The sequence below is a fragment of the Melanostigma gelatinosum genome (assembly GCF_949748355.1).
Source record: "Melanostigma gelatinosum genome assembly, chromosome: 22".
Classification (NCBI taxonomy): Eukaryota; Metazoa; Chordata; class Actinopteri; order Perciformes; family Zoarcidae; genus Melanostigma; species Melanostigma gelatinosum.
The window spans coordinates 15,368,352-15,384,628 of NC_136655.1; the positions used below are offsets into that span (position 1 = coordinate 15,368,352).

At 43.2% G+C, this 16,277-nt stretch overlaps 2 protein-coding genes across 5 annotated transcripts in view; one reads left to right on the plus strand and one right to left on the minus strand.

Moving 5' to 3' along the window:
• The first annotated feature begins 447 nt into the window (after window positions 1–447).
• Window positions 448–6,716, plus strand: cdnf (cerebral dopamine neurotrophic factor). Its single transcript, XM_079294431.1, has 4 exons — window positions 448–532; window positions 3,813–3,940; window positions 5,871–6,012; window positions 6,107–6,716. The coding sequence occupies exons 1-4, from the start codon at window positions 460–462 to the stop codon at window positions 6,277–6,279; spliced, it is 516 nt and encodes a 171-aa protein (XP_079150557.1). The 5' UTR covers window positions 448–459; the 3' UTR covers window positions 6,280–6,716.
• Window positions 6,717–7,721: 1,005 nt separating this feature from the next.
• The window catches only part of LOC306795795 (DENN domain-containing protein 5B-like), an 80,197-nt gene continuing 71,641 nt past the window's right edge, over window positions 7,722–16,277 (minus strand). For all 4 annotated transcript variants that reach the window (XM_079294430.1, XM_079294428.1, XM_079294429.1 and 1 more), the window contains 5 exons: window positions 15,591–15,778; window positions 13,809–13,891; window positions 12,743–12,869; window positions 12,256–12,430; window positions 7,722–11,256 (listed from right to left, as the gene is read on the minus strand). In XM_079294430.1, coding sequence (XP_079150556.1) covers window positions 11,073–11,256; window positions 12,256–12,430; window positions 12,743–12,869; window positions 13,809–13,891; window positions 15,591–15,778 — 757 coding nt within the window. In that variant the 3' untranslated portion in view covers window positions 7,722–11,072. The remainder of the gene's footprint in view (window positions 11,257–12,255; window positions 12,431–12,742; window positions 12,870–13,808; window positions 13,892–15,590; window positions 15,779–16,277) is intronic.

Here is a 16,277-nt window from a genome sequence, read left to right on the forward strand (position 1 = left end):
AGCTTGTAAATTCAGCAGGTTTTTTTTCCTACTCACTGTCTAAACCGCAAATCTTGTCTCAAAGAATTTATCAATATATTTTATATCTGCAGAAATCCACAGGCAGCTCTTTCAGTAAAAAAAAAAAGACTCCATAACGACTAAAATACCTGCATTCATAATCTTACTTTCTTCAAAGTACAGGAGTACTTTGTACTTAAACTATCAAACATATTGTAAATGGCTCTTATTTATTATATTATTTCGTTGTTCACTCAATATCTGAGTCGTATCTTAATGCTGTAGCTGGTGGAGCTGAATTCAAATTGACCGCTGGTATAATCTGTAAAATATAATATTTTAGTTCGTTTAATTGTTCAAGTTTCAGGCCAGTTGGATCCATAACCACGCGGTGACGTGAATCCCAAAGTGTCTGCTGGCTGGGACACCGTGGAGCTAATAATAACGACCAACGCCACCATGTCGGTGCTGTCCCTCGCCATTCTGCTGCTTTTCAGAGGGTTTACTTTTTCTGCTGCAGGCAACTGTGAAGGTTAGACAGCATGGTGTGGACAGAAGTTATACACAGCGTGGTTTACCAACACTAAACTGTGCTGATATCAGCAACAGCCGTCCATCAGCTGCTGCGGGCCAGAGACAAAGCCTTCAATGCCGGAGATAGAAATGGCCTGAAAACAGCGAGAGCCAACCTGTCCCGGGGCATTAGAAAAGCAAAACAGGACTACTCTGAAAAAAGCATCAACCACTTCAAGGACAGCAGAGACACACGCAGCCTGTGGCAGGGCATCCAGACCATAACGGACTACAAGCCTGCTTCACAGACCTGTGATGACAACATCTCTCTGCTGAACGACCTCAACAGCTTCTTCGCACGGTTTGAATCAACAAACACCACTAGCCCACAGAAAACCTCACCCTCCCCCCACGACCAGGCCCTGTGCCTGTCTGCTGCAAGTGTGAAAAGAGCACTCTCCACCATCAATCCCCGAAAAGCAACAGGCCCAGACAACATCCAAGGCCGCACACTAAGGGACTGCGCAGAGGAGCTAACAGATATCTTCACTGTTATCTTCAACACTTCTCTGAGTCAAGCTGCTGTCCCATCACACCTCAAAACCTCCATCATCATACCTGTACCCAAGAAACCGGCTCCAACCTGCTTCAATGACTATCGCCCCGTGGCACTGACCCCCATCATTATGAAGTGTTTTGAACGGCTAGTCATGGCCCACATCAAGTCCATCCTCCCCCCCACCATGGATCCCTCTCAGTTTGCATACAGAGCAAAACGTTCCACAGAGGACGCAATCTGCTCTGCTCTCCACCCAGCCCTCACCCACCTAGAAAAAGCAGACTCGTATGTAAGAATACTTTTCATAGACTTCAGCTCAGCATTTAATACCATAATCCCACAACAACTCATCTGCAAACTGGACCAGCTGGGGTTCAACACCCCACTGTGCAATTGGGTCCTGGACTTCCTCAGTGAGAGGCAACAAGCAGTACGTGTCGGCAACAACACCTCACGCAGCATCACCCTAAGCACTGGGGCCCCACAAGGCTGTGTGCTCAGCCCCCTGCTCTTCACCCTGCTGACTCACGACTGCGAACCTACATACAGCACCAATCACATGGTGAAGTTCGCAGACGACACCACTCTGGTTGGTCTCATCACCAAGAACAATGAGACCAACTATAGGAAGGAGGTCAACCTTCTGACCACGTGGTGCAGCGACAACAATCTCCTGCTGAATGTCACCAAAACTAAGGAGATTGTTGTTGACTTCAGGAGACGCCACACTGTACACCTGCCACTGACCATCGATGGTGCTGCTGTGGAGCAAGTAGAAAGCACCAAATTCCTGGGGGTGCACATCACTGACGACCTCTCCTGGGCCACCAACTGCGCATCACTGGCAAAGACAGCCCAGCGGCGCCTCTACTTCCTTCGCAAGCTGAAGAGAGTAAAAGCCCCCACATCAGTGCTGACATCATTTTACAGGGGCACCATTGAAAGCATCCTATCCAGCTGCATCACTGTGTGGGGCGGTAGCTGCACCCAACACAGCAGGAAAGCACTCCAACGCATTGTAAAGACAGCCGGACAGATCATCGGTGCCCCACTCTCCTCGTTACAGGAAATATACACCACCCGCCTCACCCGGAAAGCCATTCAAATTGCAAGCGACACCAGTCACCCTGCACATAGTCTGTTCAGCCTCCTACCCTCTGGAAGAAGGTACAGGAGCCTCCGCTGCCGCACCACCAGACTAAAGAACAGTTTTACCCACCAAGCTGTCAGGACACTGAACTCTCTCCCCTCACTCCCCCCAATCATATCCTCCAGCCTGACGGAAGCTGAAGCTGAAAGTACAGAAGTACTGTAAATATGTACTCATATTTATATTTATATTATATTTATTGCCCACTTTTCACACACACACATACACACACAGTATTATATTAATTGCCCATTTTCCCATCATTATTATATCAATTGCCCACCTGCCCCTACATTATTAATTATTTATTACATTAATTGCCCACTTTTCCCGTTTTTATGTGTATTGAATGTTTTATTGTAGTATAGTATATGTTTTAACTAGGATATCTGTCTTCACTTAGCCTAGGAAGTGTTTTATGTTTTATGTGTTGTGCTGCACTTTATGTTCCACCGTGGGAGAGTGGGAAACGTTATTTCGATTCCTTATGTCCTGACATGCAAGAATTGACAATAAAAGCTACTTTGTACTTTGAACTTTGAACTTATTTGAAATGTCAAAATCAGCTGCGCATGTCTGTGGCCACAGGTTCGGTAAAGTTCGAAAGATATTGACAGATTCGGACTTCCCGGTTCAATAAATCGTGAACGAAACGTTGCTAAACTACAAACGTTACCTCCCTGTAACCGTAGTGAGTAGACAACAAGCTACAACCTTAACTTAATTAAAACGGGCCGTCTTACGGACTCCTCCGAGCTGGACAATCGGCATTGGTCTCAATGAGCGGCCGGCTGCGAGACGAGTGCGCAAGGACCGTCTACAAAGTGCAATGCGGAAAATACTTCCTGCAACAATATTCAATAGCTTCACTGTCATGCAATGTAATGTAACCGAAATAAGTCCGAATCTGTCAATATCCTTCGAACTTTACCGAACCGTGCAGAGCTCTCCTCCCATAATCTGCCCTGCATGTGTGGACCAAATTAGGGATGCAGCCCAACACATGGATTTTTGCTTAATACGTTTACAATCACTTGTGTCAGAATATAGCTGCGAATTTATGAGTATAGACAGAGAATATAGGACAAAGGTTCAGAGATTTTCAAAACAAAAGAAATGTACATCATTACATTGGTTTATTTCTTCACATTTCTTTGACACTTGGGTTTCATGTCCTGCACTCTACTTCCAATGAAGGCCTACTTATGTCAGCATTCTATTAAAAACAAGAAATTATACTCATAATATGAATAAAGTAGAGGTCAGGCTACTCAGCACATTATATCTACTTTATATCTATTTTTAATTTGGAGTGAGTATGGATATGAAACGCCCACAGAGCATAACATCTTTGAGTCAGAATAACATACATATGCATCATACATATTTTCAAATGATTATACTGAATAATTTGACTATAACAGATATGGTGTTGATTGTAACAAACACTGCTAATTGTGAAACTCACAAAATGTACAAAAAAACAAATCCGAAGAGCCTGTTAACACACTGTTAACTTAAATGTATCTTTGTCCACAAATAACCAGAGCTGTTGAGCAGCTTGATTCCTAACAGTGAACTGGTCTGCAGTGTGTGTGGACTTTCTCTACAGGCTGTATGGCAGTCTGACCTCAGCCCACAGAGAACTCACTCCGTCCCTGGTGGAGGAAGAGCTGATCCATGCCTGCACTGCCGCCCAAGGGAAGGAGGCAAGGCTGGTGAGAACACAGACACAATCACGGAAACATAACTACAAAGATTTAGATCATTTATACCATGTAACCTAGCAGAGACATGCATTCTTACAATATGGACACCAACTTGTCCATGATCACCAATCTTTGACCATCAAGGCACAAGAGAGCCATTGCTTTATATTCACCTCCTTTTCTAAACTGGCAACCATTCTATTGTCTTCCTTTTGTCATGGCCATTTCTTACTTTGAAAGAGATCTCTCGCCATTGCATCTCCATCATAAAAGTTTGGGGTGACTTGGGTCAATATCCTTTTATTAGCCAGTAATTCTCATTCTGTGTAAAAAAACAACATTGTCAGCTTCAGTTGGATATGAAAAACCATGTAAGAAATGTAAGAATGTTAAACAATGTGTGGAACCTGCGTCAAAGACTGCATATCCTCAATAAAAACTGAGGCTGTGTGCGTGAGGCTGTGTGCGTGAGTGTGAGTGCGTGAGTGTGTATTGTTGTGTTTTTTTCAATGTCGATGATCGTTGCCTTGAAGTTGATTCTACCGTAATATCTAAAAGCTGGCTTAACACTTATATCCTATCTGACTCGTGGTGCGATACCACAGGATTCTCACTAATACAGGAACTCAGTGACGAACACCCACAGAACACAAGAGAGATTGAAGTTTCTTCAGTTCACGCAGATTTATTTGTACTACACACAATACAAGCAAATCCAGTTGTCCGGACTCAACTGAACTAGAACGAAGAAATGCAACTTACTTTATACTCTCTCTCCCCCCCCCCCCCCCCCCCATGCAGGATGGGGGGGGGGGGACATCTGGGCCGCTGAGATAGGCAGTTGGTTCACTAATGAATCAATATCATAAGGGACACCTGTCAGACGATCCCACTGATCCCTGTTCCCCGTCATGCTTACTCAACAGGAATGCAGTCCAATGTCCAGTATCTGTGCATCTACTATGTATGGGCCTATGTGCTGATTGGATGGTAGCTTTCAATCTTTCCCCGCTTTGTCTCAGTCCCCCCTCCCTTCCTTCTTATTTATTAATGCTCCTGCCAAACTTCTGGAGACCCAAGAAGAGACATTCTGGTCCCTGGGCCCGTACACAAAGGGCGTCCTGTTGTCCTCGGGCGTGGTAGGGGTGATATCGCGGCCAGTCCCAACTAGATTTCACCAAATGTTAGGACTCATGAGAGACATAAATCCTGTGACTAATCCTCTGTCAGTGACTGTATGACTATGCCGGGGCCTGAACTGAGTTTGATACAAAAGAGTACAAAAGTAAGATTATAAAGATTACCTGCGCAAACGTATAATATAGACTCAAAACCAAAACATTTTACAGATAGATGAATAAACACAGAGGATAACCTTGGAGAAAATAATATAGTGGCAAACGCATACATTTGTCCTCTCTCAGTATGTATATATATATATATATATATATATATATAGTTTTGAGAGTCAAACAAAGAAGGGCATTATCTACTTAGAAGACTTTGGAAGACATATTACTTTGATTTGACCAATACCTGATTCAGACCAACACAGTGGCGAGTCGGCAGTCTGTCTGACAGCGTAGATGCAGTTTCGGAACCCATCGGCTGTCTGTCTGATGATGATTTATCTTTGGGATACAACATTTTGAGAAGATTCTATCTGCAGACATAGCCGGTTTACTTTACAATTCACGCCCACTTTATGACGGGACACGCCCCCCTCCGGGATAAACATATAATGTTACTTATTAACACCATGATATTTTCCTAAACCTAAACACGTAGTGTTGGTGCCCAAACCAAACAAAGTCGTTTTGGCACCTAAAACTACTCATGTTATGGCCTCTAAACCTAACTCAGCATTTTTTCTTTCAGGGATGGAAATTAATATAATGATTTAAAAGCTGATCAATAGCATGTTCATGTGCTGTCCTAGTGTTACTACCTAGGAGCCAGTAGTGATGCAGCAACCCGTGTCACAGCATCAGTGTCTCAACCTCTGGCCTCCCATGTGCCTGTTGAGAAGATCTGCCAGCGCCTCGGTAGCAGAGACACGCAGATCTGCCAGCTCAGATATGGTAAATTGTGCTCACATCCATAACAAAGACTGACCATTCACTTGCGTGTGGACACAATATAAAGCCTGTCCTTGTCTTTGCCGGTTGTCTGCAGAGCCTCCGCTGAAGAATCTGAGCAGTGATGGGCTCAAAAAGATGAGAGTCTTGGAGCTGAGGAACATTTTAGCCTCGTGGGGAGAAGAGTGTCGAGGCTGTCTGGAGAAACACGAGTTTGTCAGCCTCATCCAGGAGAAAGCACCACTGCATGCTCCCAGTATGGAACTATGAATGGTGTCGTCTCCACCCACCTATCCACACAGCACGAAATCAACTCACTCTTCTTGTATTCGTGTTCCCACCCTGACCTTATTTCATTTTATCTAAATTAAAACACCAATATGTACACTGCAATCACTGCAAATTACTGTTTCATACTGCAATAAACAACAAACAAGGTTTTTATTTGAAATTGGTAGTATTCAAAGTTGTGGTTTGATTGACATCCAGTTGGTACAATTTCCTCTGAGGCACATAATGCAGCCTGACAAGTGTAATGGGGAGAAAAATTATAATCTGAATGCAGGATTTACGAGCCTGAAGCACAGGATGTACCGTAGTCAGGGTTCAAGCCCACCATTGGGGGCATATTGCATGAGTCGTTCTACTCCACTTTTGCTATCTGCGCTAACAATTTTGCAAGAAAACTGTTTAGTGCCGCCCAAGACGATTGTGACATGTTTAAAGATGCTAAATAAAAAAAACAAGTGAAGCTGTTCTGAGGCACTTTCTGTAAAGACAATCATGTAAACTACGTTTTCTTTCAGAAAATCCACATTTGGGCTCTTCTCAGCCTGAAACGTCTTTTGGGAGCCTAAAAGGTGAAAATGAGGCTCAGGCAGTAAAATGTTGAAAGCATCAGGTATTCATGAACACATCATGAACACCTGATTCAAGGCCTCTTTCCAGCCTGAAACGTCTTATGCATAAAATGTGAAAATGCCCCTTTTGGCATTAAAGTGATGAAAGCATCAGGTATTCATGAAAATGTAATTAAAAACAGGTGGGAACGCGGCGACGCGCCGCTGTTCAATCGTCCGTTCAACCCACACTATCTCACCACAGTCCGTTTAGATCGTGGGCTCCGGGAGAAGGATTCCCGGTGACTCTCGAACAAAGGATTAGAAATAAACTTTGTGGGTTATATGTTGGGGGATTCAACATACTACACTATGAGATTCATTTGTGACGTTTTTTGTGACACTTATACTATATCATTTTACATGACATGGAATGTGGTTTAGTGAGTCAGTATTGATTCATTTTATAACTTTTTGCTGTACTATTTTTGTTGCGAGCATCATTATCAAAGTTATGAAAAACACCCCAGGTAGAAGTTTACAGGAAGAAAATCGAAGTCCCTTTTTGAGGACTTTGTCCTGTACCCCCACATTTTAGAAATCCCCCACTTGCAGCGTGTTGAGCTCTCAGGACCACCTTATGCAACTTCTGGACATATGCAATAGTACTCCCTAACACCTGAAAACAAACTGATGTTTCAAATTAAATAAAGTTTGTAAGTTCAGCAATGGTCCAAAAAGGAAACATATTTACAACAAGTTAAACATAAAAAACCTCTTTCCTGAACATGTTTCCCTGTCAGAAAACATTTCTAACAGATGGAGACATTGTTCGCACATGATGTGTAGTTTATGGACAAATACGCAAAACCCTTTAACACACTGGGTGATTTTATTGAAAGAGACAAAATAAATATCAGAACACAGAAGTCAGTCTTACACAGACTATTTGTCCGGTGGCATTCATGCCAAGAGCAGGATGCAAAGTCCCCGTCAGTAGCATTTCCTGTTTCAGCAGATCCACTCCGGGTTAATATCAACCCATCACACGACATGTTCAGGTAGTAAGCAAAGTGTGCAGCAGTCTAAGGAGGAATCTCAAAACGTCCACAACAATCTGTTCCACCAGAAATCTTTCCTGAAGACACAAACAAATCCAGACCGAGAGAGAGGAGTCTGTGGGTAGTCCTGGAGGTGAGGCATTAAGTGCACAGCAGCAGGAGAGCAGAGGGTAAAAACATGATAAAAACACACCAAGTGGAAATAGTGGTTACTGATTTAAAGACATGAATGTGTCCAGTTATTCCACAGGCTCCATCAACTTTAAAATACCAGTGCTGCTGTCATGGATGAACATAAAATGAATAAATACATGAAGCTGAGACATTCAAAACAAACCATGACAGGCTGTGACACTGAAGAGCAAAAATACTACTAGGAAGACAGGTTCGTACGTATGTCCACTTTTTGTCCCTTCAAAACTCATCTACCATCTCATTAGAGGGGGGGGGGGGGGGGGTCACGATAAACACAGCTCAGACTAGAAATGTCAACATGGAGTAATGAGAGTATTTACACCGTTTCTCAGACAGGATTCATTCAGACAGCAGGAAGTGGCAACAGCGGCAAAATCTCTCATGCAGCAAATGTTTTACCGGTGAAAAAAAAATCCGTCTGAAAAGAAAACCAGTATTAGAGTTTCCACCAAAAAAAGGATGCAGTTTGTGTGTTTGAAGGAGGTGGGGGTGAATTGAATACTTTTAACATTCGGAAATGAAGCGTAAGATCCTGTTCTTCCATTTTAATGTGACAGAGGTCCTTTTGCATTCAAGCAGTGTGGGAATGAAGTTTTAACAGCTAGCTTGTAACATCACGCACTGATATCTAATGAATCTATTTTATTGTATATGTCCGTAACGAAATAAAGAATAATATTCTATACTTTAATGTTGTCAACTAATTGAAAGAAAAGTCCAATAATTATATTTGGAGTTATTGTTGTTGGCACCTAGCAGTTGTAGATGTAAAACACTGACTCGTGCGGTTTAAAGTCCCAGGGATATAGAGCGTCTTTAGCTTTACGGTTTCATACCTTTGCAATCCAGGGCGTTGACAACAAATAATCCGATCAAATGAAACTTGCAACACTATGTGGGGAGCTCGGGGAGTTTCCCTCCTGACCGAACTAAAGGGAGGTGTGTGGCCAATCAAGGATTTGATTTGAATCCCCCTTGTAACTGTACACCCGGCATACGCTCCAACTTCCGTTTCACTGGGACTTTAAGTATGACTTAAGCCGTGCATTATAATAATTATATAATACTGAAATCAGATTATGAGATCATGTTCCATAAGGGACCAAACTGCAAGTTCACTCCAAATTCTCTACGGCTGGCAAATCTATTCCAGTGATTACTATTACAGCTGCTATTGAAGTGGCGATATTGGCAAACTGGTAGAAAAGGATAAATTAACGTGTGACACAAATCTCTCTCTCTCTCACACACACACACACACACACACACACACACACACACACACACACACACACACACACACACAGTAACACTTCACTGCAGTAACCAGTTGATCACTGAGATACAAATCTATGCAGGGCAAACGCATGTACGTACTTCAAATATGACACACCGAACCATACACTCACAACATATCACTCACACACACACACACACACACACACACACACACACACACACACACACACACACACACACACACACACACACACACACACACACACACACACACACAGCATTAAAAAGAGTAGGAATGTCCATGCAGTCACAGGGTTCAGCTCCTGACTCTGAGCCACATCACTGAGAACAGGTTTTGTGTCCATCCGCAGGCTCAAAGCAGAGGTAATGTCCAGCACAAGTCCAGCAAGTCCAAAGAAAGAGAGGCATGGGGAGCCGGTGACTCCACAACACCAACAAGACTTCATCAGCACCTTCATCATAATCCTTCCCACTGGAACCAGTGTGTCAGTGCAGTGTCCCGTAGGCATGCTCGCTAAGGCTAACTGGGGTGCAGGGATGGTGGCGCTGTGATCGCCAGTTGCAGACGAGGAAAGTGAATATCACAGTTTAAGCTCAGCTGACACAGCTAGCACACAGGGAAGTGTCTGCTGCTGCTGCTCCTTAAAGTTGAAAGAAACACACCCATGCTCCTGCCCCGTATATCAGTGTATGTTGCTGTCAGTGGTTTTCCAAAGAGTAATTTACTTTTTGTTTTTTTTTGGTTCAATTGAGCTTTTCTCCAAGCAGCCACTGTTTAAGTTCATTTCAGTAAACTTTTAAAATCAACTTGCAGAAACATTAGCTTACCATTTGCTTGCCGTTATATTTTGTGGAATTACATTAACATTACATGTTGACAAATTTGAGAGAAAAAGTCTGGTGATATTTTATATTTGTCTGCAATGACCCAAAACCCACATTGGATTTGATACATGGTCTTCCTCTGAGACATAGAGCTCCATTATCTGTGCACTGTTGCATTGGGGGACACGTTCCTTCACAAACAGCTGCCACAAATACTTACTGGAGCACCAAATGTGGATTAATCCGCCGCTGAAAATAGTTCCCAAACAAATGCACTTTTTTCCTACTGTCCCAGTAACGTTTCTCAAGAACTAAAGTGGCCAGCTGCTTTAGGAAATGATTGAGCTTAAAAAAACAATATCTTTGTGAGCTGTTTTAGGTTGGAACCAGTGGGCTTGGAGCTAAGGGTCAGGAATTCAAAGTATTCAGAGACGAACACATTGTTAGTTTGGGTCTTTTCGTGGAATGTGTTGACAATAAGAAAAATATAAAATATTACGAGGGATAACAGCAAGTAGATTTAAAGCGTAATGAAAAAAATGCAGCCAGTGGCTCCGTGGAAGGTAACGTGATTGGGATTTGTAGTTCATGACATAAAGCATGATGAAGCAGTGGTTGTAATTTAATTAAAAAGGGTCTTTCAGAGCCACAGGCGGGGTAATAATACTGCATCCAGGCTTATGGCCGATCCAAAGCCTCAACCTCTCACATGAAGCAGTGGAACTTTTTGCTTTGGTAACCAAACTTCTCATGTCCCTCACTTCCTCCTTCCCTGGTCATGTGACTCATCCCAGAGCCAATAGGCTAAAAGTGGAAGGGGGGTGCAGTTGGTGGTAGTGAGGGGAAGTATTAGAGGAAAATTAAGAGCTTTCTCTCCTGAGGGCTAAAGGTCGATGCCTTTAACCAGCGAGGCTTCCAGTGTGACGGGGAAGTCGTGGAGTGTCTCCAGGACTCCGATGAGGGCGTTGACGGTGGTGCGGCCTCTGAGCAGAGCAATGTCCTCGTACATCCGCGGGATCACCGGGCATTCCACTAGCAGAGGTAGCCACTGGGGCAGCAGGCGGTCTCTGCACAAACAGTGAGATAACGTTTCTACACTGGGTGGCAGCAGGATGCCTATATAGTGCATCCAAGCATCTGATATCTGTTTTCTGCCACACTGCCATGTTAAGAGTTTGGAGCAGCAATTGAGACTCGGCTGTGTGTTTGTTGCGTCTCCTCCAGAGACTTGAGGTCTCGCCTATTTTTAACAGCAGAAACAGTGGAAATGATCTTTTGATACCAGCAACATTACTACAGTTTTGATGTCTAAGTCGGTTGAAAATGTCACAGACATGGTAAAAACACTTCCTGTTTCCTTTTCAAAATAAAGCCCTCTGCTGTCGCTCTGTGGACATAATCAATTCATAAAATGATTTCTGTACGAAGCTTTTGATTGTGGATTGTTATTATTCACAAATGAGCATGCGATTTTTAACCTTTTTATGACATTCATAATGAAATCAAACATTATGGCAATAATTAAATGCAAACTATGTCGGAAAAAGGGCCGGCAGCAACGTTGTCTGTGTGGTCGCTACACGAGAGACGCAGCAGCTCAGCGAGAGTTAGATTCTCTAGGTCCCTGAACACCTCTTTTGTCGGTCAGCTTCTTACCATAACTGATATTTTCAGCCAAAGTTCAAAGTTTTATTTCTGTCTGTGCTGTTGTCTCCGATACGTTTCTGTTCTGTGGTTGGATCCTGATTGGACCCTAAACACTCATATACACTCATCATACTATGTCCAAATACAATGTATGTCAAAAGGACATATTGGATCATGAATATCTCTCTGTTCATTAAATGTGTAAATATAGTGTATAAATCGTCTCTGACTTGACGTGACTCTTTGGTGTGTGTGAATATTTTAATACCAGAGTTCCTTCTAGAAAAGTGGCATATTGTCTTGAAATGCATTTTCTAAAACATAATTCATACATTTCCGCCCCTGTTCTTGGTGAACTATCTTTACATCACAGAATTATAAACCGTAGGTAGGTGCAGCAGTGCTCTCTTAAAACGTACCTGGCTCCGAGGCAGACCAGCAGCTGGAACTTCCCGTCCTTGCCGATGTTCCTGGGGGTGGAGTTGATCGCGTTGACGTAGCGACAGAGTGACTGACAGGTCATCCCTAGGGGCTCCGCAGTCTCCTGAAGGTCTCCCATCTGGTCAGCTGACTCCATGTAGGCAACAGCCTTCTCTGCAGAGGGAAGGGGGACGACATGTTTCCCAACACAACGTTCTGCAAATCATTCATTTGGTGCCAACATAAAATACTAATCAGTGTGCAGCTCCTTCTCTTTTTACATAAAAATCTATTTCTGAACTGAAATACATAAAAAACATACACGATGGTGCTGCATACACATTGACAAAATCTGGTTCAATACATAAAATTTGACTTTAAATTTTTTTACTAAATGAACAAATGTTTTCCCCACAAATCACCTAAAATGTGCCAGATTAAATAGCACATGTTATTGTCAGCAGATGGCGCTCCCTCCACACTCACCCACAAAGTCCCACACAAACACAGTCTTCTGGAAGAGCCGCGCCGACTTGAAGCCATGGTGGAAGAACTGTTCCAGAGCTGCCACCAAGCTGTTCTCTCCACACAGCAGGACGGTGAGGCTGCCTCTCTGCATCCACAACCCCAGCAGACAAAACATCAACACAGGAGTGACAGGGAGAGAACAGAAATCATAAACATAAACTCCACCTCATCCATGGGATTTAAAACAACTCTGGGTCTACAGCTGTTTCTGTTGACAACAGAAACAGCAATATAGAAACAAATTATATAAAGAAAAAAAAGCCTGTGAATAGTGTGGAAACAAGTTGAGAACAATAATATCAGCAAACTGTTGACACGAGGTTCATAACCACTACGCGTTAACTTGAATTACTTCTTTTCACGAAGAACACCATTGTTTTACTGTCTTTGGTCACGACTAAATCGAACAAAACAATTCTAAAAACTACGGTAACGCTAAATGAAAAGTCCCTGCTAACTACAGGGGACTGTTCTTAGTCATGCGATCACCACTTCTTCAGACTTTGGTGCTGGTTAGTGCTAAAATAGTGCCTTGTTTCTACCAAACTCCACCAGTTGGGATCTACTTTCCGCCCCTGAACTTGATCCTGCAGTTTGACCTGGTTAACAAAGAACATCGGAGAGCATGACACAGCTGACAAAAACTGCTGATGCCTTAAATCTTTACGTGGTCCTGTGGAATTTGTAGTTTTGTAGTGTGGCAGGAGAGAATTTCACGCAGCCCTTTGAGGCAAAAACTGCCTGTGACTACATGGAATCAGTGTTGTCTGGTTCACAGCCTCTTTCAGGGCTGCATGCATTGCCCTTTACTCCATCACTCCTCTAACAAGAGCGCACTTATTAAAGTGAGGGCTGCACTGTTAGACCAGCACTTTACTGAGTAAAACATAATGAACAGTCGGATGGAGACGGAGAGAATTAAATCCACACAGTCTGGTGATGTTCAGAGAAAGTACAGCAGTGATTCAAATAATAAAAATCAGTTAATTCATCACTGATTCTGAGAAGGAGATCAGTCGCTCACCTCTTTCTCTGGCTTGTGGAAGTGTTTGACAATGTTGTTTACAGCCTCCCCGATGGCTTCTTGGATTTGGGCTGAAGTCGGCTCTGGAATTAAGAAAACGGCCGTGTTGATATACAAGCAGAGAGAAGCATGGCGGCCCCCTCTTAGTCATCTTTTATGCTTTTTCATGCTGAATGACTTATTTTCAAGAAACATGTGAATGTATGAATGAAAAGAAGGTGGTGATTTTGTGTGATTCTTTGTGGTGAAACTCAGTTTTACAGATCTATTGATTAAATATTGACTCAACAACAACGTAGGAATATTAGTTGACTAATATTAGTTAGTCGACTTAATTCAGTTTCCTTATTATGTCTTTAAAAGACAGACAAAGACAATTACTAATAGATATTATTCATTAGAAAGTGCAAATAGAGGTTTCCTTTTGCATTTTCGTTAAACATAAAGAGAGCTGTCTGAACCGGTTTCTCAAGATGATCTACAGACCTTGTGAGCAGTTTAATGTAGGAACTATTTTCATTGTGCCACGCTTCACCCGTCAACCGTATCACCGCTGTTGCTACTGCTAGCTCCCCTAGCACCACTGAGCTAGCCAATGTTACAGCTCAGTCGAGGGGGACACCATGAATGTTTCCACCTTGCGCTGTCACAAGCACGAGCCTTTCGTCCGTGAGTAGATGCATCTTTCTGCGCAGTGATACAGTTGGCTGGTGTAGTTGGGTAGAAAAAAAAAAACAGCTTACTACAATATCTGTGGATTATCTTGAGTAACCGGGTCATGAATTCTGGAAAGAGACATTGCTGTTAGGTTTCTTAAATGGATTTTTTGGCTCTTTGTGTCACAGCTCCGCTGTGACCTCAGCTCGTGTCGGTGTCTCCCCTCTGTATTCTCTGTCAGTGTGTGTGTGTGTGCGTGTGTATGGCATGGGCATGGCTTCAATCATCCGGCACCTGGGCTCATCTCCACACCTGCCAACAATCAGACCATCATCACTGACTACTCAAATACCCGGCTTCCTTCAGTCTCATCGCCACATTGTTTCTTCAGCTCAGTGGTAGCTACAGCCTCGGCCCCTCTGAGGTTTACCTCGTCTCAACAGTTAGTTTGCTTGTGTTCCCGATCTGCAACTAACTTGTGTTTTTCTTGTGCTCCAAGATTCCTGTGCCGCGTCGCCGCCCAGCCATCGCCACTCACACCGCCTCACCTTTCTACCTGCATGTTCCACCGGCTCCACGACAACAAAATAAATCCTTTTTCACCTACCCTGTTGTCCCGGTGTCTGCGCATGGGTCCAGAATAACCAACCGTAACACTTTGAGCACAAGTGTCCACGAGTTCCATTATATCGGAGAGGAATCAGACATCTCCAACACTTGGCAACTAACACCAAAACTATCTAGATTGTTAAATAGCACTACAGGTGAGAGGAAATGTATTTAGTTTTGGGGTGAACTTAAAATAGATTTTTTAAAAGTCTGTGATTCCTCTGGTGCCACACTCTGGACAGCCTACTGAAACAGCTTTTATCTTGTGATATAACTATAAAGCTTTATCTCATGGGTCGGTATAATTAACAAATTGCAGTATCCTGTAAATAACTGTCATTTGGTATTAATTATAGGAAGATAATTATATTTAAAGTCAGTTAAAAATGTGTTTGTTATGTTTTTGTTTCTTAAAATAACAAATTGACGGTAATCCAAGTAAGTCATCATTTCTGTGGGGCTATGGGGATATAAACCAGAGTGGGTCTACAGCAGTGCGTCCTGACAGATACTCACTGTATCCTCGTCCAGACAACGACGTGATGTTGATGCGTCTGGTCTGGGATGGCGAGCGCTGCAGCGGGGGTGTACGGCAGCCTCTCCCAGAATCCTCCTCTCCGCTGGGCACCGCCAGCTCACCGATCAGGACCCTTTCCAGGCTGCCGTCGTCCACACCCTTACCGAGCCACCGACCACATGGAAACCTGGAGACAGAGGGGTTTAGAGGGATCTGTTTTCGTTGATAACAGATCCTTCCCCCATGCTTCATATTCAAGTGGTGTGTATAGTTTAGGTTAAAAGGTTTCTGGAACAGTCATTTTTGTAAAAAATAACTGTCTGGAATTGATGTTGGACTTGACTCATGCTCTTCCTGCTTTCTTTTTCTCACTTTATATTAAGGGAGATATTACTGAGGAATTTATATTCATGATAATTTGGTTATTGTATGTCTAAATCAAATGCCAGACTCTTGAAAACCTATTCACCAAGCTCTCCGGATTGTCTGTAAATTTCATGGCAATCCATCTGATAATTGTCGAGATAAGAAACAACCTCATGGTGGCACTTGAGGGAGAGTCAGAGGTTTACCAATATCGGTAGGATTAATCATCTGCGGATCATGAATGGCGGTAAAAAATGTCACTTCATCAGATAGCTGAGATATTTCAGTGTGGGTGGTGGACACCCGGAGTGACCGAGCAC